General features: G+C 45.2%; 1 protein-coding gene across 3 annotated transcripts; it reads left to right on the forward strand.

Moving 5' to 3' along the window:
• Positions 1 to 409: 409 nt before the first annotated feature.
• Positions 410 to 26,390, forward strand: LOC120690437 (CCR4-NOT transcription complex subunit 1-like). Of its 3 annotated transcripts, none has more exons than XM_039973078.1 (51): positions 410 to 686; positions 1,020 to 1,320; positions 1,413 to 1,641; positions 1,740 to 2,079; positions 2,159 to 2,272; positions 2,368 to 2,496; positions 2,569 to 2,745; positions 2,850 to 3,041; positions 3,832 to 3,969; positions 4,085 to 4,210; positions 4,304 to 4,545; positions 6,652 to 6,755; positions 7,370 to 7,464; positions 7,554 to 7,790; positions 7,901 to 8,107; positions 8,220 to 8,325; positions 8,456 to 8,553; positions 8,708 to 8,853; positions 8,939 to 9,047; positions 9,120 to 9,266; positions 9,570 to 9,617; positions 9,712 to 9,840; positions 9,925 to 10,164; positions 10,409 to 10,555; positions 10,649 to 10,734; positions 10,810 to 10,915; positions 11,016 to 11,111; positions 11,277 to 11,429; positions 11,600 to 11,782; positions 11,867 to 12,102; positions 12,180 to 12,306; positions 12,388 to 12,507; positions 12,981 to 13,025; positions 13,182 to 13,259; positions 13,343 to 13,459; positions 14,899 to 15,025; positions 16,099 to 16,199; positions 16,280 to 16,408; positions 16,495 to 16,581; positions 16,904 to 17,050; positions 17,127 to 17,264; positions 23,397 to 23,441; positions 23,527 to 23,673; positions 23,768 to 23,829; positions 24,069 to 24,222; positions 24,318 to 24,509; positions 24,601 to 24,705; positions 24,932 to 25,063; positions 25,446 to 25,691; positions 25,776 to 25,877; positions 25,957 to 26,390. In XM_039973078.1, exons 1-51 carry the CDS (start codon positions 588 to 590, stop codon positions 26,092 to 26,094), a joined length of 7,299 nt encoding a protein of 2,432 aa, XP_039829012.1. In that variant the 5' UTR covers positions 410 to 587; the 3' UTR covers positions 26,095 to 26,390. The 3 variants fall into 3 exon arrangements, with proteins under 3 accessions (XP_039829012.1, XP_039829013.1, XP_039829011.1); XM_039973079.1 differs by having other exon boundaries at positions 23,400 to 23,441; XM_039973077.1 differs by having other exon boundaries at positions 415 to 686; positions 11,600 to 12,102; positions 23,400 to 23,441.
• Positions 26,391 to 26,601: the final 211 nt, after the last annotated feature.

Below are 26,601 nucleotides of genomic sequence, written 5' to 3' on the forward strand. Positions count from 1 at the left end.
ATGCATGCATGAAGTATTAAACGAAGTTTATTTGCAAAACCTTTTTAGGAATGGGTGTAACTTTTCGAGACGAATCTAATGAGCCAAGTTTCATCATTATTGGCTACAGTGATGCTACAGTAACCGCGCTCAATCATCCTCCAATCATGCGGTCAAAGACCTCATTAGCTAGAGCAACTGCTACAGTACCACAATTGTGGAGGTAATTTTGTATTAGATTTTATTTAATACCCCTAATTAGTAGTCAAAGTATCGTTTCTCTCTCATCAAAACTTTTCCACCCTTCATCCAAACACGGCCTAGTTGTGTTGGATCTGTTGTTGCTCATAGTGGGTTTTTTCCCGCGGGCACACGGGTAATTTGTACCCGTTGCCATGCATATCTGAGACCTTAACCTAGCCCGACGGCCGAGCCGGTGCGCTCCCCCGTCATTTCGCTTCCCCACCGTTCCGTCCCGTCCTCGACTCAGCGACGCCATCTTCGCCTCCTGCGCTTTCTCCCCGCCTCGCGCTCGCAGAAGCAGAGACCAGCAGCGATCCAGCCCTAGCTAGCATCGCCGCCCGCGTTCCCTGCTCCCAGCCGGCGGGATGATCCCCTTCAACCCCGCGGTCGCCGCGGAGGTGCGCGCCCTGATCCAGGGCGCCGACGAGTCCACCTTCGACCCCATCTACCGCGAGCTCTGCCAGGTAACACTCCAGCTTCTGCTACCCAGCCCCAACCCTAGGCACGCTGTGCTGTGCTTGCGCGACCGATTCGCTCGTCAGGATGGGCAAACGATCCACCCATTGCTGATCCCCCGCTTAGAAACGGCTCTAATGCTACGATTAATCTAGGGTTTAGGTATGATATGCCCACTGCCCTACTGTTGATCCCGTGCTAAGAAACGCATCTAATGTTATGGGGCTATTCTGGATTCAGCTACCCTAATCACTTCTTTTTAACATGCCTATGCATATCCTTGTTTGCTCTAGGTATGGAGACTCTCCTGGCATATTTCTTACTAATTACTATTGTTTCAGCTTGCGGATTGCAGCCCTGATGGGTGCGTTTTGTTGCTTCAAGTTTGTGTGGACGAATTACTGCTGAATGTTGGTGGGGCAAAGAACCCCCAACCTAGACATGATCTTGTAGCCACCATCTTCAGATATTGTTTGGATAAACCCTACTTCCGCACCAGTTTTTGTCAAGCAGTGAGCACAATACCTGTCAATGATGGGTTCCTTGAAACACTGTCCAGTGAACTTGAGCTATCCGCAGCTGAGAGGGTTGGAGTTGGACTTGTTCTGTCAGATTCGGAAAATCCAGACTTAAATCTGGAAGGTAAATAGCTGGATTTTGGACGTTTTCCTTTTAAATATTTGTAAACTGTTACCTGCTCCAATCTAGATGCTCATCTAATTCTTTCTATGCAGGGAGAAAGTTTACAATTGCCCAAATTGAGGAGTTATGCTCAAATCATGCACACTCTGTATCAAATGAACGAATTCAGGAGATTGTGGTGTTTCTTCTCCAGACTGATGGCCTCTCAAAGCATATGGACTCTTTTACTAACATTATATCCCTACTAAATCCGAAAGAGAGGCCATTCTATGTTCCTGTCTCACTCCAGGAAGCCAATAGCAATCAAGCAAATTATTCGAGGTTTTCATAATCACCTCATTTATATATGTTTGTTTCATGTATCATGCTGCCCTATTCACATGTTCTTCTTCTCTTCTTTTTCTTTTGGTGTCATACAGACATATGGAGCTGTGCATTGGTAGCTTAGATGATGATTTTGATTCCCTTCTATCCGAAATTGGAAAACAGATAAGCCTCCCCGATATTATCACTGAACTGGGATATGGATGTGCTTCTGATATTGCTCATTGTAAAGAGATACTATTGCACTTTGAGCCTCTTGATAACATGGCAATCGCTAAGTTACTTGGTGCGGTTGTTTGCACTCGTATTGGTGTTGGAGAGACTCAAAACACATATTCAATCTTCCTTTCTGCTTTTGGGAACAGCCAAACAGTTGATTCATCTCAGTTGACTGCCTGGAATATAGATGTCCTTGTGGATTCAATCAATGAAATTGTGAGCCTTCACTATCTTTGTTTTTTTCTGCTCGTTTGCACACCCCTTTCTTTATTTTCACAATAGTTGCAAAATGTAGGCACCTGGAACTAACTGGGCGCTTGTTATGGAAAATCTTGATCATGTGGGTTTTAATATCCCTGATGAAGCAGCTTTTTGTTTATTGATGTCTATATATTCTCGGGCTTGCAAGGTATACAATTATTTCTGTTCTCGATACTAGATTTCTGATGAACTCAGCTGACTTGTACATCGTATCTGTGGATCATTGTTCAACGTATCATGTAGGATCCATTCCCACTTCATGCAATCTGTGGATCATTGTGGAAGAATACAGAAGGACAACTGTCATTCTTGAAATATGCAGTGGCTTCGCCTAATGATACATTTACTTTTGCACATTGTACCAAGAAGATGGTATCTTATCCTAGCATATTGTCACTTTTCTATTTCTTAAACGCATGCATATAAACTTTCTTGTTTCTTTAGGCTTTTCCAGACTTGGGAACTCTTAACCAAGGCAATCAGGTTTGGTACTGCCTAGACCTTCTTGAGGTGTTATGTCAGCTTGCTGAACTTGGCTATGCAAAACCAGTACGAACAATGCTTGACTATCCCCTGATTCATTGTCCTGAAGTGTTGCTTCTGGGTGTTAGCCACATCAATGTATGTTTTCTGTCCTTAAGTGTCTGAAACAAATCATATGTGTGGGCCACATCCTTGAGTAATGCATATTTTTTAACATTGTGAACTCTAATAATCTTTTGCAGACTACATATAATCTCATTCAACATGAAGTATTGTCTCATGTTTTTCCTGCTATGTTAAAGAACAACACGCACAGCCGTCTTATGAACTACCTCTGGCATATCAACCCTTACCTTACTCTTCGAGGATTTGTTGATGCTCATTCTGATATAAATTGTCTTCTGAGAACCGTTGAGATATGTGAAGACCTAAAGGTAACACAGTAATATAAACCTTATTACCTATGTAGCGAGCTGGCTGCTATAAAACCTTTTTTGTTCTCTTCTTTGTTGGAAGTAAAATGTTTACTGTTTTTGCATGCAATCCTACAACTTTTTACTTAGTATCTTATATGTGCATGGTGAATATTGTCATACTAGACTTTAAACTTGTAGTTATCACATGGGTGGTTTCAATTGGATATGCTAATTGCAACTAGGCTGCTAAACTTGTTTGAAACACTACGGGAAAAACTATTATGGGAAAGGTAAGAAAAAATATTATAATAGTATGGCTTTGCTAAGCCATGGTGGCACGTAGAGAAGCAAACTAAACTGACTAAAGTGGTGATGAGGATAGGATACAAGTCTTTAAAGTTTAGACTGCAGGCAACATGTATTAACACAATCATGGATTTGAAATATTTTACATGCGAGGACTCATGATGGCTTATGAATTGATAATATATCTAGCGTGAGGTAGTTCTATGCTGAAAGAAAGTCCACTTCAGATGATTTTATAAATTTAAACACTTCACAGGAGCCTTGGATTGCAGCTAACTCTTTGTAGTGGATTAAAGTTCTAAACATTTAATGCTACATATCAATTAGCCGATTATGTGATGCTCAGTTTGAAGATTTTTTTTTTTACATTAGCCTGAATTATACAATTGATGTAGCTGGATGTGGCATTCATATTGGCTATGCAAGAAAACTTGTTCTGATACTAACGAGTTACTGCTTGTTTCACTAACCTTTTCTGTCCCCCCCCCCCCCCCCCTGACAGATCCTAGCTACTGTCCTTGATTCCACCCCATTTGCTTTTAGCATTAGACTTGCTACAGCTGCCTTTAGGAAAGATCATAGTAATTTGGAGAAATGGCTGACTGAAAAGTTGAGTGCACAAAGAGCAACTTTTCTTGAGGTAATACATGACTTTTCCTCATGTCACTTGTGGATATGCTGCTTTTTCTATATGTACTCTCAGTTCAGCTTGGCATTATGATTTACATGCTAACACGGTGACGCTATACTTCCAGGAATGTGTTAAGTTCTTGAAAGAAATTATGATGAGCACAAATTATAGTGCTGCGGAAAGTTCCATTCAACATCCTCAAGTTACTATTTCAACTATCTGCCAGGACTCTTGCCCTGTATTTATAAAGGTATTATTTTTTCCCTTTTGTGCTGTAGCTGTGGTCTATCGAATTATTTTTTACATCAATTTAAACATATGAGTAAATGGTGTACAATTACAGGTTCTTCGTTCTCACTCGGGGCAGCTGTTGTCTAACCAACTAGTGGATGAACTTAGGAGAGTTGAAGCGGTGTACGAATCAAGGAATCATGGTGATGTAGGAAGGGACATGCCCTCTCCTGATGTAGGGGAAGACATTGAGGCTCAGGCAAATATTTATTTTCAACAGATGTTTGCTGGACAGATAAGCGTTGATGCTACGATGCAGATGCTTTTACGCTTCAAAGAATCTAAAGACAAGAGGTGCTTTTCATTTGTCAACTTTCCATACTTGACCTGATCTTTGTTTCGGTTAATCTGTTGCCTCTCTGACTCAAATGTGCAAATCATTAAAAAACTAATTGGAAGAGATAACTAAGAAACAATATATAATGAGGTGTTGTAAGAGCTATATTATTGGCATACCGTGTAATGGGTTTAATTATTTCCTTTTCTTCCTCAGGCTTTCTGTATTTGTACTTATTAACGTAACCAAGATATTTATTTTGAGAGTAAAGTCCATTTTTGACCATCCAACTATCGACTGCGTCCGGATTTGGCAATGCAACTCTAAAACCGGACATCCGCAGCCATCCAACTCTCAAAACCGTTCATGTTTGGCCATCGAGCTGTTTTGCTGGGTGGTTTTGCTGAGTTGGACGCCACGTGGCGGTGGGACCCACCTGTCAACCCCTCCTCTCTCCTCTTTCTCTCTCCCTCTACCTCTCCTCTCTCCTATCCAACTCTGCTGACCCTGCGTCGGCCGCCGCCCTTCCCGCGCACGCCTCTCCAGCTCACCCGGCCGGCAGCTCTGGCTCATGGCGGAGCTCGCCCGGCGTGTTCCCGCCGGCGGCGAGCCGTACGGCGGCGGCGGGGAGATGGGCACTTACGATGACGGCTTGCTCCGCCCGGTCTCCGTCCACAGCGTCGCCTGGGTCCGCGCCGAGATCCGCCCGCCGCGCCGCCAGGGGGCCGCAACCGAGCTCCGTGCGAGGGGCCGCGGCGCCTCCTGGTGCCGCGTCAAGCTCCGCCTACCGGCAGAGGGAGCAGAGCTGCGGCGCGACGCCGAGGAGGGAGCTGCGGCGCGGCGAGGTGATCCGGCGGCGGCACCCCGAGGGGACGAGGACAGAGGAGGAAGGAGGGAGGCCGGCGGAGCTCGCCGTCGCCGCCGAGTCTCCACGGAGCTCGACCGCCAAGGGAGGCGCGGCGGAGCTCGAGCTCCTGATCCGCCGCAGCAGGAGGGGCGGCCCCGCGGGGGAGGATGGCCCGACGAACGGCCGTCCCGCGGCACCGCGCGCGCTCGCCGCGGCCGCGCCACTCGCTCGACGCCGAGCCGCGCACTCGCCGCCGTCCCGCGGGCCCCCGCTCGCGCCGTGCTCCGCCTACTCCCTCCCGCGGCTGTGTTCCGCCCGCGCTCGCCGGCGCCGCGGCCACACAGAGCAAGGCGAGGCCGGCGGAGTGGGGGCCCTGCAGGCCCTCGCCACGCTCGCCTTGCCCGCCACTCGCCGCCGTCCGCATCCTCGACCAGGGGACCCGCCGCCGCCGCCTACAGAGGGAGCGAAGGGCCGCCGCCGCTCGCCAGCCGCCTCCGTTCAACCGCGCGGCTGCCGGGGCGCGTTCGCTGTGCTTTCGCCAGACCGCTGGGGCCGCAGCCGCGCCCCGCCACCCCTGCAGTTGAGTTGGGGAGGAGGCCCGCCAGCAGAGCTCCCCTGCCCACGGGCCGCGGCGGCGCTCGCCCGCCCAAGGCCGCGGCGGCGCGGAGCTCCCCCGCCCGCGGGCTTCTGCTCCGCGCGCGATGGCCTTGGAGAGAGAGGTGGGGACGGGCAGGGAGCTAGGGAGGGCGGCGCCGCCGGGGAGAGAGAGCGGGGAAGAGAGAGAGAGAGCGGGGAAGAAAGAGAGAAACAAGAGAGAGAGAAAAAAATTAAGCTGACATGTGGGCCCCACCGCCACGTGGTGTCCACATCAGCAAAACCACTCACCAAAACCGTCCGATGGCTAAAAATGAACGGTTTTGAGAGTTGAGTGGTCAAGGATACCCGGTTTTGGAGTTCGATGGCCAAAACCAAACTCGGGCAATAGTTCGATGGCCAAAAATGGACTTTACCCTTATTTTGACATGGTGCTGCTATGCTTATAGGTTACATTTATGGAAATTTTAGGTTTTCCTAATAGAGTTTCTTTCAACCTGTGAGTGAGGGAGCTTGGCAATCATGTAACTTAGCTACCTGAGTTATATTCCGGAGACGGCTGACTACATCTTTTGTTCTGTTCACTTTCTTTGACGATGGCTTGTTTTAAAGTTGAATTCTGTCTATTCTCTATATTCAATTAGTGATGTTGATTTGATTTGATGATATTATTGCTAAGCAGGGAGCTATCAATTTTCAACTGCATGATCTCAAATTTGTTTGAAGAATACAAGTTCTTCCCAAAGTATCCAGATGCACAACTTAAATTAGCTGCTGTGCTTTTCGGTAAGTGTTGACTCTTCATGCTTTGTAATGCTCAGGTTATCTAGAAACACATTGGCATTGAACATCCAGTACATTATTTACTAATTTTTGCAATGTTTTCCAGTATGTTGCTGTTTACCAAAGCCTTACCTTTTGCTTTAGCTTCTAACATCAAATATTTTTTGATGCAAAGCTGTAAGCTAGGTGTTTGTTTGTTACTGTATTTTTATTTTGTAGTATTTAGGAAGCTAGTCCTGCAGTTATGACTTAAGGGAAATAAATGATTTAGATGATTTCATTTTCTTTTCATGACTGATGTCTTTTCAATGCTTCTCGTGGAGGAAATGTCTGTGTCACGCATGCTTTGCTTGCATCTGTGTCGTATAAGTTGGGTGAGGACTTCCCAGCATTGTTTGTGATGAGCTTTCATAGGAAATTACCTGGCTAATGTTCTTTGATTCTGATTTTCTCTGTATTGGTGTTTACCTTATCATTGATCTTTCCTATGTTAGGTAGGACAGGGTAGAATGTTGCATCATTGTCTTGCATGCCTCGCATGAAATGTGTTGTGCTGAAGCACTTAAGTCACTATTTGCTTTAACAAGCTGACTCTGTTTTCTTATGTTTGGAAATAGGCTCTGTCATAAAGCATCAACTTGTGGCCCACCTTGCACTCGGAATCGCTCTACGCGGTGTTCTGGATGCCCTGCGTAAATCTATTGATTCGAAGGTTGTCTATGCTTTCTTCTTTCAGTGATCTCTACTCTCCGCCTTTACAAAGTTATATATGGAACTGATCTTATGGCATGATGGTTGCAGATGTTTATGTTTGGTACAATAGCGTTGGAGCAGTTTATGGATCGAGTAATTGAGTGGCCACAGTATTGCAACCATATACTGCAGATTTCACATCTTCGCGGAACACATGCTGAATTAGTTTCTGCTATTGAGCAAGCACTTGCCAAGATATCATTGAGTCAAAATGAGCCGAATTTGGGGCCTATGCTTCCTGCGGATCAGCGGGGTTCTGGTTCACAGTCTATCGAAAACATAGAGGTACATTCACATCTCAATTCATGTTTGTTGCTCCTTGGGTTACGAGAAGAAAAGTCAAGCAGGAAACATTCAACTGTTTATTTTCTGAAACAAATCTGTGGTGTATGCAGTCTTCGGAAGCATCATGGCAGTTCATAAATTCAACACCAACACAACTAGATAGGACGATTTCTTCCTTTGCACTACAACAGAGGAACCAAGGTTTCCTAGGGGAGAGGTCCAAAGGCTCAACTAATACTAGTCAAGCAAAACCCATGATGCCTATTGGCCAGCCACCTCTCGCTTCAACTTCTAGTGATCTGGGTGCTAATCCAAAGGTATTGGATGTTACATTTCCATGTCGTATATTGCTTGACAATTGCGAATTTGTACTTCAGCATATCTTGAATATCAAGTTTAATAAATATGATAAAATCTGAACATGTGCAGGCCACTGTGTCATTGTCCTCTCAAGCTTCTCCACATCATTCTAGCTCTGCGTCAGGTCTTTCACAACCTTCTGGTTTTGCACGATCTAGAAGTTCAGCTCCATCAGGTTATTTTCTCTCTCATATATCGAGTATAAATAATAACCAGGAAAGTGGTAGCTGACTGTACTACTGTAGATGTTTCTGCCCTTAGTATATAGCATAGATGGATTTGTGATATGCCCCTTTGTTTTACAGGCATCCTTCGACAACCTTCATACACTACAGGTTTTGGAGCTGCTTTAAATATTGAGACTCTTGTTGCTGCAGCTGAACGAAGAGATACACCAATCGAGGTATGTTTTTTTTGGAGGAATCACACCTGAATCCTTGTAATTCTAATTTATTTACCTAGAGGGCCCAATAGATTAGGTTTCGAAGACATTGAGTATAGTCCTGTAAGATAGTGAATGAGTTTGATTTTAGGCTAACATTTCTGTTGTCACCTAGGCTCCACCATCTGAAGTTCAAGACAAAATTTTCTTCATGATCAATAATATTTCCACTTCCAATATGGAGGCTAAAGCAAAAGAGTTTAATGAGGTTTTACAGGAGCACTATTATCCTTGGTTTGCGCAATACATGGTTATGAAAAGGTACACTTGATGATACAATTGCACTTTCCTTTACTTAATTCAACAAAACGTGTTCAGTTGCAGAATTGTGCACATAACTTTGCAGGGCTAGCATCGAACCAAATTTTCATGACTTGTATTTGAAGTTCTTCGATAAGGTTAACTCAAAATCCTTGAATAAGGAAATAATGAAAGCTACATATGAGAACTGCAAGGTCATATTCGCTCATATTTGTTTTTATTTTTAAGTCACGCTCTGCTTGAAAACTAAAATTCGTTTTCAACAGGTCTTGTTACAATCAGATCTTATCAAATCTAGTTCTGAAGAGCGTTCTTTGCTAAAAAATCTTGGTAGCTGGCTTGGAAAATTCACTATAGGAAGGAATCAAACATTACGAGCAAAGGAAATTGACCCAAAAATCTTAATAGTTGAGGTATGTGCTTTGATTTTAATCAGCTTTCTTTTTTCCCTTCATTCTATCATGCTCGTACCATACATGTACTTTTTGCTGTTAGTTGCTGCACTCAACCTCCAAATTTCTGAACTTTATTACTTCCTGTGTATCTCTTGCTGTAGTTTGCATTTGGAATCTCTATTGAATGCTGAATTAATGGTGTTTTAACTTTTGAGTTTCATATATTGTGCCATGATGTTTGTCAAGAAGATGAAGTAGTACGTTTTAAACATATTACTTCTTTCTGACCTGATATACTCAATATCAATTTTTCCATTTCAGGCTTATGAAAGGGGTTTGATGATTGCGGTCATTCCGTTTACTTCAAAGGTGCTGCTCTTCATCTTAACCTCATTTTTTTTTGCTAGTAAAGAACCATAACTGTTATTGCGGTTATCATTGTGATACTGTCTTTTTTTTTCAGATTCTTGAGCCTTGCCATTCAAGTATAGCATATCGTCCTCCAAATCCTTGGACAATGGGTATTCTTAGTCTCCTTGTTGAAATATATAACCTACCAAATCTCAAAATGAACCTGAAGTTTGACATTGAGGTTTGTGCATATTCTAAATTGTGGTACTAAGGGACATATTCTTCTTAAGAGAATGGTATCTAATTCTGATTATTTTGGTCTTAGGTCTTGTTTAAGAATCTCAGTGTTGACATGAAAGATGTAAAACCATCTTCTCTTCTTAAAGATCGGATTCGTCAAGTTGTGGGAAATCCAGATTTTTCAAATAAAGATGTTAGTACATCTCAAACATCGGCATCTGCAGAGGTCTCTTCTGGGCTCGTTGCTTCAATGAGCCATGTGGAACTACAACCTGAGATTAGTAGCACCTCACGTGCCACAAGCCTTCCAAATATGCTTAACCAGGTTGGTTTACTGCTCTTATAGTCAGCAGTGTTTCAAACAGCGGGCTATAGCCGCTGAGGCAAACTGCCACCACAGCGGTGTTGTACTAAATAGCAGGATATAGCGGCTCTATAGCGGAGCTATAGCAGTTAAGCAGTGCTCTCCGCAGAACAATAGCTTGCTATTTCAAACATGGTAGTCGGTGAAAAATTTGGATTTTTCCATTCTAATGTTTTGATTCACTTAGAGTACTTTTGTTGTGCAGTATGCAGCGCCTATTCGCCTACCTTCCAACAGCATGGTTGAAGATGATAAGGTTGCTTTAATCATGCCTGAACAGGTTACCTCTCACAGCCTGACCCAGGTTGCACCACCTCAAACGCCATCACCATCCCCGTTTTCTCTGAGTCAGGTCGGCACTTGTTTCTTTTCTATTGCCCTCCCCTCCCTTTCTTTAAGTTTTAAAATACTTGTATGCTTATTCCCTTGAATGAATTCTTGACAGCTTATGGCAGCAATCCCACGTGCCGATATATATTTTAGAATCAACGAAAAGCTTAACTCTCTTGGCCCACAGTTGCAGTATAGCAAGTATGTTTCTCTATATAAGCTTATCATGCACTGTAATTTCTTGTGCTCATCTGACAACACTTGTGATATTCATAGAATCATGGATGTGGCTTTGGATAAGGCTATTAAGGAGATTATAGGTCCTGTCATTCAAAGAAGTGTAACGATAGCTAGCCGAACCACCAAGGAGCTTATTCTAAAGGTAAAAATCTTCTAAATTTAAGTAATCGCCTATCAGCATTAGATATTTGTATTACTGGTGGATTTGTTTGTAACATGCTAGCATTTTTGCTTACATGTAGGATTATGCAATGGAATCTGATGATGGTACCATATCTCGCGCTGCACATTTGATGGTTGGTACATTAGCAGGAAGTTTAGCCCATGTTACTTCCAAGGTATTTTGGTATTTTATTCTTAAGTCTTACTAGATTTGGTCACATCTTTTAAAAAATAATAGGACTGCCAAGCCTTGCCCAAGTTCCATTTTTTTAGTCAACTTGGTTAATATTGTTCTTGTTGGTTCTAACCAAAGATTATTCACCTTTTGTCTTGGGTTGCAGGAGCCCCTTCGCGTTGCTTTGTTATCTCATCTTCGAAGTCTTGTTCAGAACCTGATTAGTAACAGTGAAACCACCGAACAAATTAGTCAAATTCTTGTTAATGATAATCTGGATCTTGGATGTGCTCTAACAGAGACTGTGGCAACACGCAAGGTAACTCTTTGGCATTCTTAGATTTTTTTTCTCATGATGCGGGATTCTTTCTTGTCTTTCATTAGTTCTATTATTTGGTAACTTGTTACTTTTATATGCTGACAATAATGGCATAAGGAAAACTATGAGATTTCCACTGCAGCATGACTGTGTCAATGATGTTATTGCAGGCCGTTGATATGATTGATGCAGACATCAAGCAACCTTTTTCGCAACTCAGGAGACAAAAGGAACTACAGGGCTCCGCGTATTATGATGTTTCCCCTTATACTCAAGGTCTTGCACGTGTCCCCGATGTACTTCGTCCAAAGCCTTCTGGTAACTTGTCTGCTGTCCAACGGCGAGTATATGAGGTGAAGCAGCATATCATGAATTTCTTCACATTCAGCATTTTTTCTATTCCAAGCACCTGCAGCTTATTTCATTGTCAATTTCAGGACTTCATCACTGTTTGGCATAGCCAGAGCAGTCAAAATGCTGTGGCAACAACTCCTGCTACAACCGTGCCTGTTGCCCTTCCTGATTCCAGTATTGTTTCAGTTCATGGCCCAATTTTAGCACCATCAGCCTCCAGTAGTTTCTCAACTCTCCAATTTGCCCCATTCACATCTTCAAATCAGTCAACAGAACTAATACCTGACAAGACGGATTCTGCTACTACACAGCTTTCTAGGTAAGCCTGACGACTTCCCCTTTTTTCATACCTGTAACTGAAGCACCTTGTTCAGATGTATATTTATCCTTTTGCAGTGTTTCTGCTCAAACTAGCACAACCGACAGTTCTGGTCAAGTTTCTGGAATCACAAATGTTGCATTTGTTTTTCCGCCTATGGCCTCTGGCGACCTTCTAGCGGGAGAATTAGCAACTACAGCTAAAGTTAGTAACTGAGTCTTCTAGTCTTGTGTTCAGATGAAGTACACTGAAGAGTGATTAAACCTTTCATAACTCTACTCTCAGGATATAGGTGCTGCAATACAGGCTTCGCCCGCAGTTGCTATTAATCGTCTAGGATCTGCTTTTCCGGAACTGCTGAATAGTGGTGATGCGCTAGACAGATATCGGCTTGTTTGGCAGAAGGTAATAGTATTTTTTTTGTATAAGTAGGTAATGTATTGAATCCAAATTGGTATCATAGAGGAATGCCTGTCACCATGTTATAAGCCAGCAAGTTCTTGTAATGTTTGTCCATGTGTTCTGCTAGGCCTTTTTGGCAGAAGGTAATAGTATTTTTTATATAAGTAGGTAATGTATTGAATCCAATTTGGTATCGTAGAGGAACACCATGATCTATGTCACCATGTTAGGTACTAAAGTTAAGCCAGCAAGTTCTTGTAATGTTTGTCCATGTGTTCTGCTCTTACGAACCTTGCATGTGGATCTTAGTGTCATTTCTTCTCTCTGGTATAGGCAAATAATCTTCAACCCGAAGTCTCAGTTCTATTAGACCTTGTTACGTTTGCTTTATTTGTTTTGGCTCTAGCTGCCATCTTTGTTAAGAGTACACTTTTGGGGAACACTATTGCTAAACAACCTCCCCATACTCTCTACAGCTGGAAACCTTGATCGTGAATAATGGGAAAGATGCAGAAATTCAGGTCAGTTTTGCGGCTACACATTTGGATATTTCTTTCTAGGGGTTTCATATTATGTGTATTTTAGTTTCTTTTTTCCATTGGTATCTAGATGCATTTCTTGAAGATTAATGCTTTTTTGACACCATGGTATTTATGTTTGACTGTTGTTTTCTGTAGTCTGTTATTGCGGAAGTTCCTGATATCTTGCTCAGATGTGTCAGTCGGGATGAAGCTGCATTAGCAATTGCACAGAAGGTGTGTCATCATTTATGTTACAAGTTCGACATTTATTCCATATATTCTCTCTTTGTTGAGTTTTTGGGCTGTTCTGTTTACAGGTTTTCAGAAGTTTATATGAAAATGCGTCAAAGAGCACTTTTGTCACATGGCTTCTAGCAACCCTTGTTGCAGTGCGTGATGTTTGCAAACTTGTTGTGAAAGAGTTAACAAGCTGGGTATGTTTCTCTGCAGTAGCTGTCACATTTTATTCTAAAGTAAAATATGATCATTGCCACTTCTAGCTCCTTGCAAAGATCTGATTCTATTATCTTTTCTTCTATTCTACTTGTGTTGTTGATATTTTTACTGCTTTGTAACTCGGGTAATTTCTCTCAGTGCTTTGTATTTGAATTCAGGTCCTGTTTAGTTCCCAAAATTTGTCCTACACAGTAACTCTGAATGTTTGATCACTAATTAGGAGTATTAAATGTGGATAACTAATAAAACCCATTCCATAAACCCATTCCATAACCCCCGGGTGAAATCGTGAGACAAATCTAATGAATCTAATTATGCAATGTTTAGGCAATGTCGTGCTACAGTAAACAACCTCTAATGATGGATTAATTAGACTTAATAGATTTGCCTCGCGATTTCCCGTCCATCCGTGTAATTAGTTTTACAATTAGTCTATGTTTAATACTTGTAATTAGTGTTGAAAAAGCTGTCAAAAATTTTGGCAACTAAACGGGCTGTCAGTGGCAAAAGACTCAAAAAGTAAAAAAGATTTTAGATTTATGGTAGCAGTACTAAAACTGAGTACGTAAGGTGCCACTTCGGTTTCGGGGTAGACATGAGGAGATAGGCATTACTTTGGAGGTCAGGTAGGGCCCAAGAAAAGATACCGTCGATATTCAGGATCGATGCTACAGAGAGATTGGGATATCGATAAATAACCATAGAATTAGAGTTAGATGAAATCATGAAATCACATTTGTTTTAATTAACCATGTTTGGAAAACATTGCTGACCTTTGGTTTGGCTGGGACAAATTAATATGCATGCGCTAGCCACATATCACAGAAGCATCCAATCACCGATAAACAATTAAACATGCAGGCCATAAACCGAGACAAATTAATGCCACAAAATTACTCTTTGTGGGACATTTTTTGAATGCCAGGATTGCATTCTTTGCGGGACGGAGGTATTAATTTCTATTGAACTGACATTAGATTTATGGATGTTCTCGCTGAACCCTTTTGTAGGCCAACATTCAGCAATTGGACCTAAAAATGCTGTTTAGTAGGCTAACATTGAGCAATTAGACATACTAACTAGTAGAACCCTAGCTGGTGCAAGCTAGTCAGTTTACCCTTTTTAACTATTTGGTAAATTAAAAATGCTCAGGTGTCAGTACTCCAACTGATCTGGATAACTAAAATGATCCATGTGGCATCCACAAATCACCTTCTGACCACTATCTGATTTTCTCTCCTGACTTGTATAGTTGTAGTTGCATGTCTCTATACAACTAGTGACTTTTAGAACTATCTTTTCTTGTTCAGCAAAGTAGAATCTTTTGGTTCCTCATGTTTATTTGGATTTGTTGCATAGTTTCTGTTGCAGTTTTTTTTCTGGAACTTTTTTGTTATTAATTATACTTTCTGTGCAGGTAATATATTCAGATGAAGAGAAGAAGTTTAACTTGGACATAATTATTGGACTTATTCGTTCTGATCTGCTTAATCTTGGGGAGTACAATGTTCATTTGGCAAAGCTTCTAGATGGTGGAAGAAATAGTAAGTTGAAACACAACATATTTGTTCTGCATGTAGAATTTAGGTATGGAAACTAAAAAAATATATTGCCTAATCAGTAGCTGTTATGGTCTGTGTTATGATCATGGGCTAGGCCCTTGTGGCAATTTGGTTCTGAATTAGCCATAAATTTGGAACAAGTCAGATGAGGTAGTAGAGATTATCTAATTAGGAACGTGATGAGTATTTTTTAGGAAATTAGAGATAGAGATCAGGTTGATTCTATAGTTGTAGAAACTATTATCTTAGGCATCAAAGCTTGTAATCCGTATATATAAAGGGGCCCTTTGTACTCTACACGCAATCAAGCTAAAAATAAACAAATGTTAGGACCTGACAGATCAGTTACCTTGTGCTCAAAATCAAAGTAGGTGTTGGCGCGGGCAATGCCACCCTTATCCTGGTCTTCAGACCTCTACGCTTGCTGATACCATAATCGTAGCTGTTTGAATTGGGCAATCTGGTACATGGGTTATAGGTAGTACTTAATAATATTGGCAAGAAAACAGAGTCACTACTTACCACCTAAACCCGATCCTTAATTATCCTTATAAATGTGTTTAGTATATCAACCCAAACAACTTGTATGCATAATCTTGTTTTATACTGCATGATACTAAGGGATATCAGAACATGGAACGAGAGACTACACGCGACCTTCTGTGTTTTTTTTTTCCGTTTAGCACAGTAAGCAGCACCAGCTCTAGTTCTTGCAATCTTTTGATTCTTCAGTGACTCATTCAATAGTGCTTTTGGATGTGCTACATGCCAACACTTGCTTCTGATGGGTGACTCTTGGATCACCAGATGAAAGAGAATTCAATCTGGTCTATCTCCATGCAAGTTTGACTTTAATTTGTCGGTGCAATACAAAATGACAACAATGCCCTAGCATATCTTCAGCAGTTATGATTTATGCTTTTTAAGTACACATACTGATTTGAAGCATGTCGAAATCTTGTGTGCCTCTTAAAATTTTAAGTAATGTATATGCTGCTGCATACTTTTTAATATTCTGACGTGAGTATTTGTGGATTGCATTTGCTTGTCCTCAGAGACTGCAACGGAATTTGCAATATCACTCATCCAGACATTGGTTACCCAAGATTTCAGTAGCATCTCCGAGCTTTTTAATGTTGTTGATGCCTTATCGAAGGTATTTATGAGTGCATGTTTTGTGTTATGGTTTTGTCTCATAGTTGGCTTGTCAGTAACATTAATTTATGCTTGTTACAGCTTGCAACGAGGCCTGGGTCACCTGATTCCTTGCAGCACTTGATTGAAATTGCAAGGAGTTCCTTCAACAACAATGCTAATTATGCTGCTTCGAAGGATGAAAAGGTTATTCAGGCAAGAGATAAAAAGGTCTGAATAGCATTATTAGTTTTCATTAATTTTCTAGCAATATATGCTCTTTCCAACACTGATAAATTGCTCCTGAATGGTGGCAGGTTCTATCTGGTCGTCCTTTAATGAATAACGAAGAAGATAATGCTGATGGCATTGCTTTTGCTAGTGCTGCTGATTTTCAGGACAAGGTTTATGAAACACATTGAACTATCATTTTCTTTTATCAGGCAGAGAAAAAAGAATTACCATCAATTTTTTTTGCAAGATTTTTTTTATTATGGTGTTGCAGCAATATGCTGAATTCGTAACGTGATTTTAATGAGCCTTTTTGATATTGTCAAGTGTAAAACAAACTTTATAGTTGAGTGTACACTCCTGTTACTGCTTTTTATGCCAGATGCTAAATACCATGCATAGATTGGTGTACGTACCATTCAAAATTATTTTGTTATTACATTTGAGCTTTGAAAGCTTCTTAGAAAGCTAATATGCTAATTTATTGGTTCACAGGTTGCAGTCTTGTTTTCTGAGTGGTGTCAAATATGTGATCATCCTGCTATGGGTGATTCAGTGTATAGTCATTACATTGTGCAGTTACAACAGAACGGCTTGCTGAAGGGAGATGATGTGACTGACCGTTTCTTCTTTAGTCTGACGGTAATTTTTTCACTCTTGTTCTATATTTCTACAGATCTGTATGATTCTTGAGTTCTGATGTTATAAAATATTCCAGGAACTTGCTATCGCCCACTCTATAGTGCCTGAGCAAACCATTGCTCCTACTGGACTATCTCAGCAATCGTCCCCGCAACAGCAGATTTCATATTTTTCAATTGATTCATATTCAAAACTTGTGGCTTCAGTTGTCAAAGTATGTTCAGCTCTGTTCTATTTTTGCACGCTAACTTCTCGAGTGTAGTAGGTTTCTGTGCATTGGTTTTGCTTGGTTATAGGTACATAAGATTTCACGTGCAGAATACTTCCATTTAGGACGTAAAAAACAAGCCTACAGTTTTGGTCAACTTAAGTTCATGTGCATATATGTCCAGTTTACCATTGGGGTACAATCAGCTTGAACATTCTGTCTAATTTCTTGGGCCTTGTACCTGCATGCTAAAGTTGACACTTCATTAAACTGTTCGTGTGAGCTGTAAAATGCACTTAAATGAATCTGGATTTGCTTCTACCAATATTTATTTACCATTGAAAGTGAAAATATGACGTGTGAGTGAATTTCATACGGAACTAGTGAAATGTGGTATACGGGATAGGTTGTTATGTGACTTTTTTTTTTGGATGGAAAGAATCTGCAAACTTCCATGGTTACATTGACTGTATTTGGAGAAAATGGATTGGGAACTACATGATCATGAAATCTTGTGGGGTCATATAAAACCCCTTTCTTTTTGTCGATGAATACTTTAGAATATATGTGCAAACATTTCTGCTCTGAATATTTTGCTTAACTGTCTTTGTGGATTATGCAGTTTAAGTTACATCTTTGAACAGCTTTATTGATTTAACAACTATAAACCTATATATATGTCAGCATCGAACACTAACAAGTGCTGTTACTAACCTTCTTTGAATATTGCATTATGTAGGAGAGAATAATGCTTATCTTCCTCCAAACCCTAGAAGAGTGGGATATATAGATCCTATACATGGGCCTCTAGATGGGTCTTTATACATGGGCTCACATATACCCCCCCCCCCCCCCCCCGCAGTCTGAACTACCGGCGCATCGGTGTTCAAGACTGGACAACAAGAAAACCAACACCCCCCGCAGTCTGAACTACCGGCGCAGCGGTGTTCAAGACTGGACAAGAAGAGAGTACAAATAGAGTACAAAGGGCAAATACCCCCACAGCCACAACTAGCCACCGGCTATGTTGAGGCTGGAGCGAAACTCCAAGAAGGTCGAGGAGGGCAGTCAGTCCCTTGGTGAAGATGTCAGCAAACTGGGAGATAGTCGGGACATGGAGTACCCGAACATCGCCGATGGCGATTCTGTCGCGCACGAAGTGTAGGTCGATCTCCACATGCTTCGTCCGCTGATGCTGGACGGGGTTGGTGGAGAGATACACGGCGCTGACGTTGTCGCAGTAGACGAGCGTGCTCTTGGCAAGCGGGCTGTGGAGCTCCACCAAGAGCTGTCGTAGCCATGACGCCTCCGCCACGCCATTAGCGACAGCCCGGTACTCCGCCTCAGCACTGGAGCGGGAGACAACCGGCTGCCGCTTGGACGACCAGAAGACCAGGTCGCCGCCCAGGAAGACGGCGTAGCTGGAAGTGGAGCGACGAGTGTCCGGGCAGCCAGCCCAGTCAGCGTCGGTGTAGACCACCAGCTCAGCAGAGGACGAGCGGTGAAGCACCAGGCCGAGGTCCACAGTGCTACGGACATAACGGAGGAGACGCTTCAGCGCAGCAAGGTGTGACTCCCGGGGATCATGCATATGGAGACAGACCTGCTGAACCCTGGTGAAGGTGAGGTACTGCAAAGCGCCAGCCAGACTCCGGTAGGCAGTATGATCAGCTACCGGATCACCCAGATCAGCAGACAGCTTCGCCTGAGTGTCGACCGGAGTGGAGCAGGGTTGCAATCAGTCATCCCAGCCCGCTCCAAAATATCGAGTGCGTACTGCCGCTGGTGAAGGAGAAGATCAGACGAGCGAGGCTCAACAGTGACGCCCAAGAAGTGGTGGAGCTGACCCAGATCCTTCATAGCAAACTCTTGCTGCAAAGAGATGACACTCTGAAGCAACTGCTGACTGGAGGTTGTGAGCACAATGTCATCAACATAGAGCAGCAGATATACAGTCTCAGCCCCACGGCGGTAGATGAAGAGAGACGTGTCAGATTTGGCCTCGGTGAACCCCAATGTCAGCAAGAACGTGGCGAACCGAGAGTACCAAGCCCGAGGAGCCTACTTTAGACCATAGAGGGACTTGTTGAGCCGGCAGACCATATCCGGACGACTCGAGTCCACAAATCCCGCCGGCTGAGAGCAGTAGACAGTCTCTGACAGAGTGCCGTGAAAAAAGGCATTCTTCACGTCCAGCTGGTGCACAGGCCAGGAGCGAGAGAGTGCAAGCGAGAGGACCGTGCGCACCGTAGCAGGCTTCACCACTGGACTGAAGGTCTCATCATAGTCCACACCAGGCCGCTGAGTGAAAGCCCGGAGAACCCAGCGAGCCTTGTAGCACTCTAGTGTGCCGTCAGCCCGACGCTTATGCATCCAGATCCACTTGTCGGTGACCACATTGCAACCAGACGGACGCGGTATGAGGTCCCACGTCTGGTTGGCAAGGAGAGCCGCGTACTCCTCTAACATTGTGCGACGCCAGTGAGGATCCGCCAGGGCGTCGCGGACAGAGGAGGGTACCGGAGAGACCCGCAGCTCGCCCTCGGTGGCGGAGAGGGTCGCGGCCTGAGACGCCGCCGAGTCACCATGGGATGGATATGCCGAGGATCCCGATGGATGACTGACGGGTGGTACACCTCCGGCTCGACTCGAGAGCGAGTCGGTGGAGGCGGCGGCGGCGATGACGGCTTCGGTGGAGACGTCGGAGGAGCCTCCGGAGCCAGAGTCGGCGCCGAACGACGCCGGTACACCTGCACCGGCTCAGCGTACCCCGGCGGTGCCGGTGTCGGCGCCGAACGACGCCGGTACACCTGCACCGGCTGAGCGTACCGCGCAGGTGCAGGGGAAGGCACCGGGGCCACGCGTGGCGCAGCAGGAGACACCGGGTCTGCGCGCGGCTCGATCGGAGGTTCTGGGGCCGCGCGTGGTGCGACTGCGGGCACCGGGGCCGCGCTCGGCGCAGCAGGGATCACCTGAAACGGTGCCGGTGTACCGGGAAAATCTGCAGGGAAAGGACAGACAGAAAAAGATGGCTGAACCACCGGGTCAATCGGAAACAGAGACTCCAGCTCGGGGTCAGGAGAAGGTGTGGAGGAGGTGGAGTAGGGGAAATCTGACTCGTCAAAGACGACGTGTCGGGAGATCAGGACGCGGCGAGAGGTGAGGTCAAAGCATCAGTACCCCTTGTGGTCAGGGGAGTAACCAAGGAACACACAACGAGTCGAGCGGGGCGTCAGCTTGTGAGGAGCAGTGGCGGAGGTGTTAGGGTAACACGCACACCCGAAGACCCGAAGGTGGTCGTAGCGAGGAGGGGTACCGAAAAGAGCGTGGTGTGGAGTGGGAGCAGAAGAAGCAGTGGACGGAAGACGGTTGAGCAAGTAGGGGGCGGTGTGGAGGCTCTCAGCCCAGAAGCGCGGGGGCAGAGGCCTGGATCAGAAGGGTGCGCACGATGTCGTTCGTCGTACGAATCATCCGCTCAGCCTTGCCATTCTGAGGAGAGGTATACGGATAAGACATACGCAGCTGAACACCCCGAGAGAGGAAGAAAGAACGGGGGGTGGAGTTGTCGAACTTCCGCCCGTTGTCACACTGGACGACGGCCTTAACGGTGAGGCCGAACTGAGTGGACACCCAGGCAAAGAAGTGGAGGAGGGTGGGGAAGGTCTCAGACTTGGCGCGCAAAGGAAACGTCCAAGAGTAGTGCGAGAAATCATCGACCACCACCAGATAGTACTTATAGCCAGAAAGTCTAAGTACAGGAGAGGTCCACATGTCACAGTGAACAAGATCAAATGCATACGTCGCATGCGAAGAAGAAGAAAAAGGGAGCCGAACATGACGACCGAGCTGGCACGCATGGCAGAGGGGCTCAGCAGGAGCCCTTAGTACCAGGAACATCGGCACTACGACTGAGCTGAGCCAGAACGTCGCGGTCAGGGTGACTAAGACGGCGGTGCCAGGTGGTGGAAGACGGCGTTGCGGCAAAAGCGGCAGACGAAGAAGAAGGCGAAAGTGGTGCGGCGGAAGAAGGAAGGCGAAGGGTGTAAAGGGGTCCCGTGCTGTCACACCGGAGTAGCGGACGCTGGGAAGCCGAATCCTTCACAGTGAGGCCAGAAGAATCAAACTCGATGGAACAAGAATTGTCAACTGTAAACTGACGAATGGAAAGAAGGTTATGAATCATCTGAGGAGCAACAAGGACATTGGGAAGAAGAAAAGAATCAGGAGCAGAACCCACGGCGGTGACAGGAAGACAAGACCCATCACCAACCATGATGAAAGAAGGACAAGAGGGGTGTGGGGGGCTGACAGAAGAGAGGATACCGGAATCTGGGGTGGTGTGGAAGGAGGCACCCAAGTCGGCGATCCACTCGGTGCTGACCGGCGGCGTCCGCCCCATGGCGCTGAAGGACTGCGCCATTGCGGCCTGGTCCCACCCCCCAGGCCAGGTCGGCTGCTGGCTGGGTGGAGCGGGCGGGGTCCAGGACGGCGCGAACAGGGGAGCAGCAGCGGCGAGCATGGTCGCCGGCTGGGGCTAAGGACGAGGCCCCCCCTCTGACCCTGAAACGGCCACATCGGGAGTGAGCCAGGAGCAGTAGTGGGAGCCGGAGTGCCCCGAGCATCACTACCACGTCCCCTCCGCCGACGATGCCCTCAGCCTCCCCCACCCCGGTCTGGCTGGTAAGCGGAGCACCAAAGAGGGGGTCGGATCCGGCGGCCGGGGCGGCGGCGGCGCCCTGGGGCAGCCACGCACCGGGGGCGGCGGCGAGGGAGGCAGCGGCCCGCGCGGGTGCCCTGGGCACGATGGCCTGCGTGCCCTGGGCACGATGGCCTGCGCGGCGTGCGCGGCGGCGAGGGAGGTGGCAGCCTGCGCGGCGGGCGCGACGGCGAGTGAGGCAGCGGCCCGCGCGAGGTCCTTGGGCGCGACGGACTGCGCGGCGTGCGCCCGCGCGAGCTTGGCCTCGAGATCCCGCAGAGCGGCCGCGCCCCCTGCAGCAGCGGCGGCCGGCAGCGGGCCGGGAGGAGGGGAGCAGGGGCGCCAACCAGGGCGGCTGCAGGGGCGACAGCCAGCGCGTGCAGCAGCTCCGAGGTGGAGCCACGCAACTGCTATTGGAGTGCGCCCGCGCCGTGGGCGCCCTGGGCCAGCGTGCCCAGGATGGCCGCGCCCGGGCCCGTGCCCGCGGCAGCTGCGGCGGCAGCAGTGGCGGGAGCGAGCGGATCGGGCAACGCGCCCAGGATGGCCGCGTTCGGGCTTGCGACGGCGGGCAAGCGGATCGGGTAGCAGCACAGGCGGCCGTGGGCTGGCTCCATGCGCGCGGCCATGCACAGGCGGCAGAAGGAGCAGAGGCGGCGTCCGCGCAGGGCATGGGGGCCAGCTCGGGCCCGTCCGCCGCGCTCCCAGCAGCCGCGCCAGCCGCACCCGCGGCGTTGGGGGGGGGGGCGGCAGCCCCGCCCGCGAGAGCCGCGGCGTAGGGAGGCCAAGGAGGGCCGGCAGCGACCTGGATCCAAGCGCCTGGAGCAGAGGAGAGGGGGAAGGAGCCGCCCGGAGCAGGGGCCGTGGGAGGAGCGGCGGCGCCCGGCGCGGCGGCGAGCAGATCCGGTCCGCCTGCAGCAGAGGCGAGGGCGGCCGCGGGGTGGGGCCGCGCGCACGGTACCGCAGCAGTGCCGCCGGGCTGGAGCAGAGGAGGCAGCGCAGAAGAAGAGGGAAGGGAAGGCAGCGCCGGCGGTTGGCCGGCCATGATGCCGGCGGCGGCGGCGCTGGCTGGTGGTGGGAGGGAAGGAGAGGAGAGAGAACCCTAGGCAACTGATACCATGTAGGAGAGAATAATGCTTATCTTCCTCCAAACCCTAGAAGGGTGGGATATATAGATCCTATACATGGGCCTCTAGATGGGCCTCTATACATGGGCTCACATATACACCAACACATTAGAGATAGAAACATGTTCATTTCTGTTCAAGTGTTTTATTTACTATGTAATTGCATAGAACATGTTTTAAGTTGAGTTTACGGCAAAAGGCTTTTGTTAATAACTAAACAAGGGTAAATGTATTGTGGGAAGCATACTTTTGTTTCTTTGGATACATAATCTGTTCAAGTTAAATCATACTTGCTGTTAATGATTTGTATTCTTCCAGCAGTCTGTGGATTTAGGGCCAAATAAAGGCAGTCTTCTCCATAAGGTCAGTGGTTTACCTGAATTAAGGATGCTCTTGAAGAACATGTTTTGGTATTTGTTTAAGGGTTTCCCTTGATATTTGTGTGCAGATTCTCGCTGTGACAGCTAGAATCATTCAGAAAGATGCCGAAGAAAAGAAAGTCTCTTTCAATCCTCGGCCATATTTTCGTTTGTTTATAAATTGGCTAAATGAGCTTACTACTTCTGACCTTCACCATGACGGCGCTAATTTTCAGGTATACATGTATATGCTGCTAATTTTATATGTTATGCAGTTTCACATTTTCAAACTTGTTTGGCCCATTTATCTGATGTAGTTAGTTTTTCCAGGTTTTGACTGCATTTGCAAATACGTTCCATATTCTGCAACCCTTGAGAGTTCCAGCTTGGAGGTTTGTTATGCCCTTTTAATCCCACTTGGCAATTTTCTGAATTCTTTGACTTCCCTCTTTCTTTGATGTTCAATGCTTTCCTTGTCATGAAACAATATTGCCATTGCAAGTTTATGGGCACTAAATATTTTCCAACGACTGATGTTGGAATTGAAGAACTTGCTATTTAATATTTGAAGAAGTTGCATGTTACCACATCACTATACTGTTTTGTCAAACTAATTCTTTTTTCCTTGTAGTTTTGCTTGGCTTGAGTTGGTGAGCCACCGATGCTTCATGCCAAAGTTATTGATGTGCAATTTGCAAAAAGGCTGGCCATTTTTTCAGAGGTTGCTTGTTGATTTGTTCAAATTCATGGAGCCATACTTAAGAAATGCTGAATTGGGACAGCCTGTAAGTTTGGTTCCTGCATTTTCAGTTTTAGCTTTCAGTTTTATTGTTCATTTATTTGCTGCATTTTGATCTTTGTTCTGTTGTTTGTTTTGCAGATTCTTCTTTTGTACAAAGGAACATTAAGAGTGCTGCTTGTGCTACTACATGATTTCCCTGAATTTCTCTGTGACTATCACTTCAGTTTCTGTGATGTGATTCCCCCAAGCTGTATTCAAATGCGTAATGTTATTCTTAGTGCCTTTCCACGCAATATGAGACTTCCAGATCCCTCCACTCCTAACTTAAAGGTATTTGCCACTTTGAAGACTTTGTGCTTGCATTGCTACAGTTGCATTCTTTTATATGTCTGATCGATTCCAGTTTTTGCTTGTGATATAGATTGATCTGCTAGCGGAGATTTCAATAGCTCCTCGAATCATGACTGATGTGGATGGTGCTTTGAAGGCAAAGCAAATGAAGGCTCAGGTTGATGAATACCTAAAGGTATATGGCAATAATCTCTTCTTTTGTATTGTATGTGCTTATCATACCTCTGTATACCTCTGGTGTAAAGCCAATATATGCAGTACAGCTTCATAATTCTCTAATCTTAGTGGATAGTGCTAGGAATCTTCCTTCTAAACTGATCTGTTGCATTTATGAGAAGTAGAGTGTTGTAATTTGAAGGATGGAGTGCTAATGTAATATTCTCTAATTTGCATCTCTGCAGAGACCAGAAGGATCCCTCTTTTTAACTGATCTAAAGCAGAAGTTGTTGCTACCACAAAATGAGGCAAATGTCGCAGGGACTCGTTACAATGTTCCTCTAGTTAATTCACTTGTCCTTTACGTTGGTATGCAGGTAAGTTGTGAAATCTATCCCCAAAAAAAATGTTGTGAAATGCTTCATACGCTCATAATGTTCCTTCTGTACTATATTGTTTAGGTGCATTGAAATTAATTATTGTTTTCTCGTGTATGTTTCATCCTACAAGCTAACAAATTGAGTTTTTTCGTATCATGTTACTCTAGATGTTACAGGTTATGTGCCTATTTTCATTTTTCTGCATTAATTTACATTCAATATGGGTTATGGCTAATTTCTTCCTGTTTGTTTTATGCCAACTGTCTTTGAACAAGTACAATTATCTTATGCATGATGCATCTATAGTTTTAGTTATGACATGACCAAATTGTACCACTTAAGCATAATTTAAGAATCTAAGCACCAATTATAAATGCAGGCTGTGCAACAGTTGCAGCAAAACAAGGCGAATGCATCGGCATCAGCCCAAATTAACCAAAGTCCTCAAATGGATATATTCCAGATTGAAACAGCTACTGAGCTGTTCAGAAACCTTGTAATGACTATGGACACAGAAGGTCGCTACCTTATTCTCAATGCGATTTCTAACCAGCTTCGCTATCCAAATAGCCATACCCACTACTTTTCCTTCATCATTCTGTACTTGTTTGCTGAAGCAACCCAGGTAATTAAACACCTCCCTTCTTCTCATTTGTTCGAATATTTTATTCATGTAATCTTTCTGACGAATTACACAATTGAAACATAGGAAATTGTCCAGGAGCAAATAACTAGAGTTCTTTTGGAAAGGTTAATTGTCAACCGTCCTCATCCTTGGGGATTACTTATTACTTTCATTGAGCTGATAAAGGTATGCTACCTTGACTATTTGGAAATCGGAACACGTGCATATGCGAATTTCGAGATGAGCAATTTGTTTCTTTTTGCAGAACCCACGCTACAGCTTTTGGACTAGATCCTTTACACACTGTGCGCCCGAGATAGAGAAGCTATTCGAGTCAGTTGCAAGGTCCTGTGGAGGGAAAGGCGCGGATGATGGAATTGGTCTCGCAGATGGTGGCCACTAGGAAAATGTGTACTGTTTGTACATTTGTTTATACCATCGATTAGAATTCTGAAGACATTGGCTTCAATTTTACTGTTGGAGTTTTAGGATTTTGTATAGAGCTAGAGCACCTTGCACTGAGGGCCAACTTTGATAGTTATATGAATGTCCCCTCCATGCAAGTAGTAGGTGGTTTGTTCTTGAATGCAAATTATGTTACTTGAGCTGGGAGTTGAGACTTGCTCTGTGATCCGTCCCATTCCTACAGCATATATTAAAGTAAAAAAGAGTGACTATTCAAGTAGATTCAAAACCTTACATCATGGTTATTTAAACTATTTTCATGCTGTAGATATTGATTTTTCTTCTATAAACTCCGTCAAAGTTGGGCAAGTTTTGGTTAGGACAAAACTGAAGTGACTTCTAATAATTTAGAAAGGAGGCAGTACATGTACATCGATCGCTTCTGCGAGGTATGTGCGTCTCTAATAATACAGAAATTCTAGCTCTAGGAGCATCTTCAAGAGAC

This window comes from Panicum virgatum, chromosome 9N (genome assembly GCF_016808335.1).
Source record: "Panicum virgatum strain AP13 chromosome 9N, P.virgatum_v5, whole genome shotgun sequence".
Taxonomy (NCBI): domain Eukaryota; kingdom Viridiplantae; phylum Streptophyta; class Magnoliopsida; order Poales; family Poaceae; genus Panicum; species Panicum virgatum.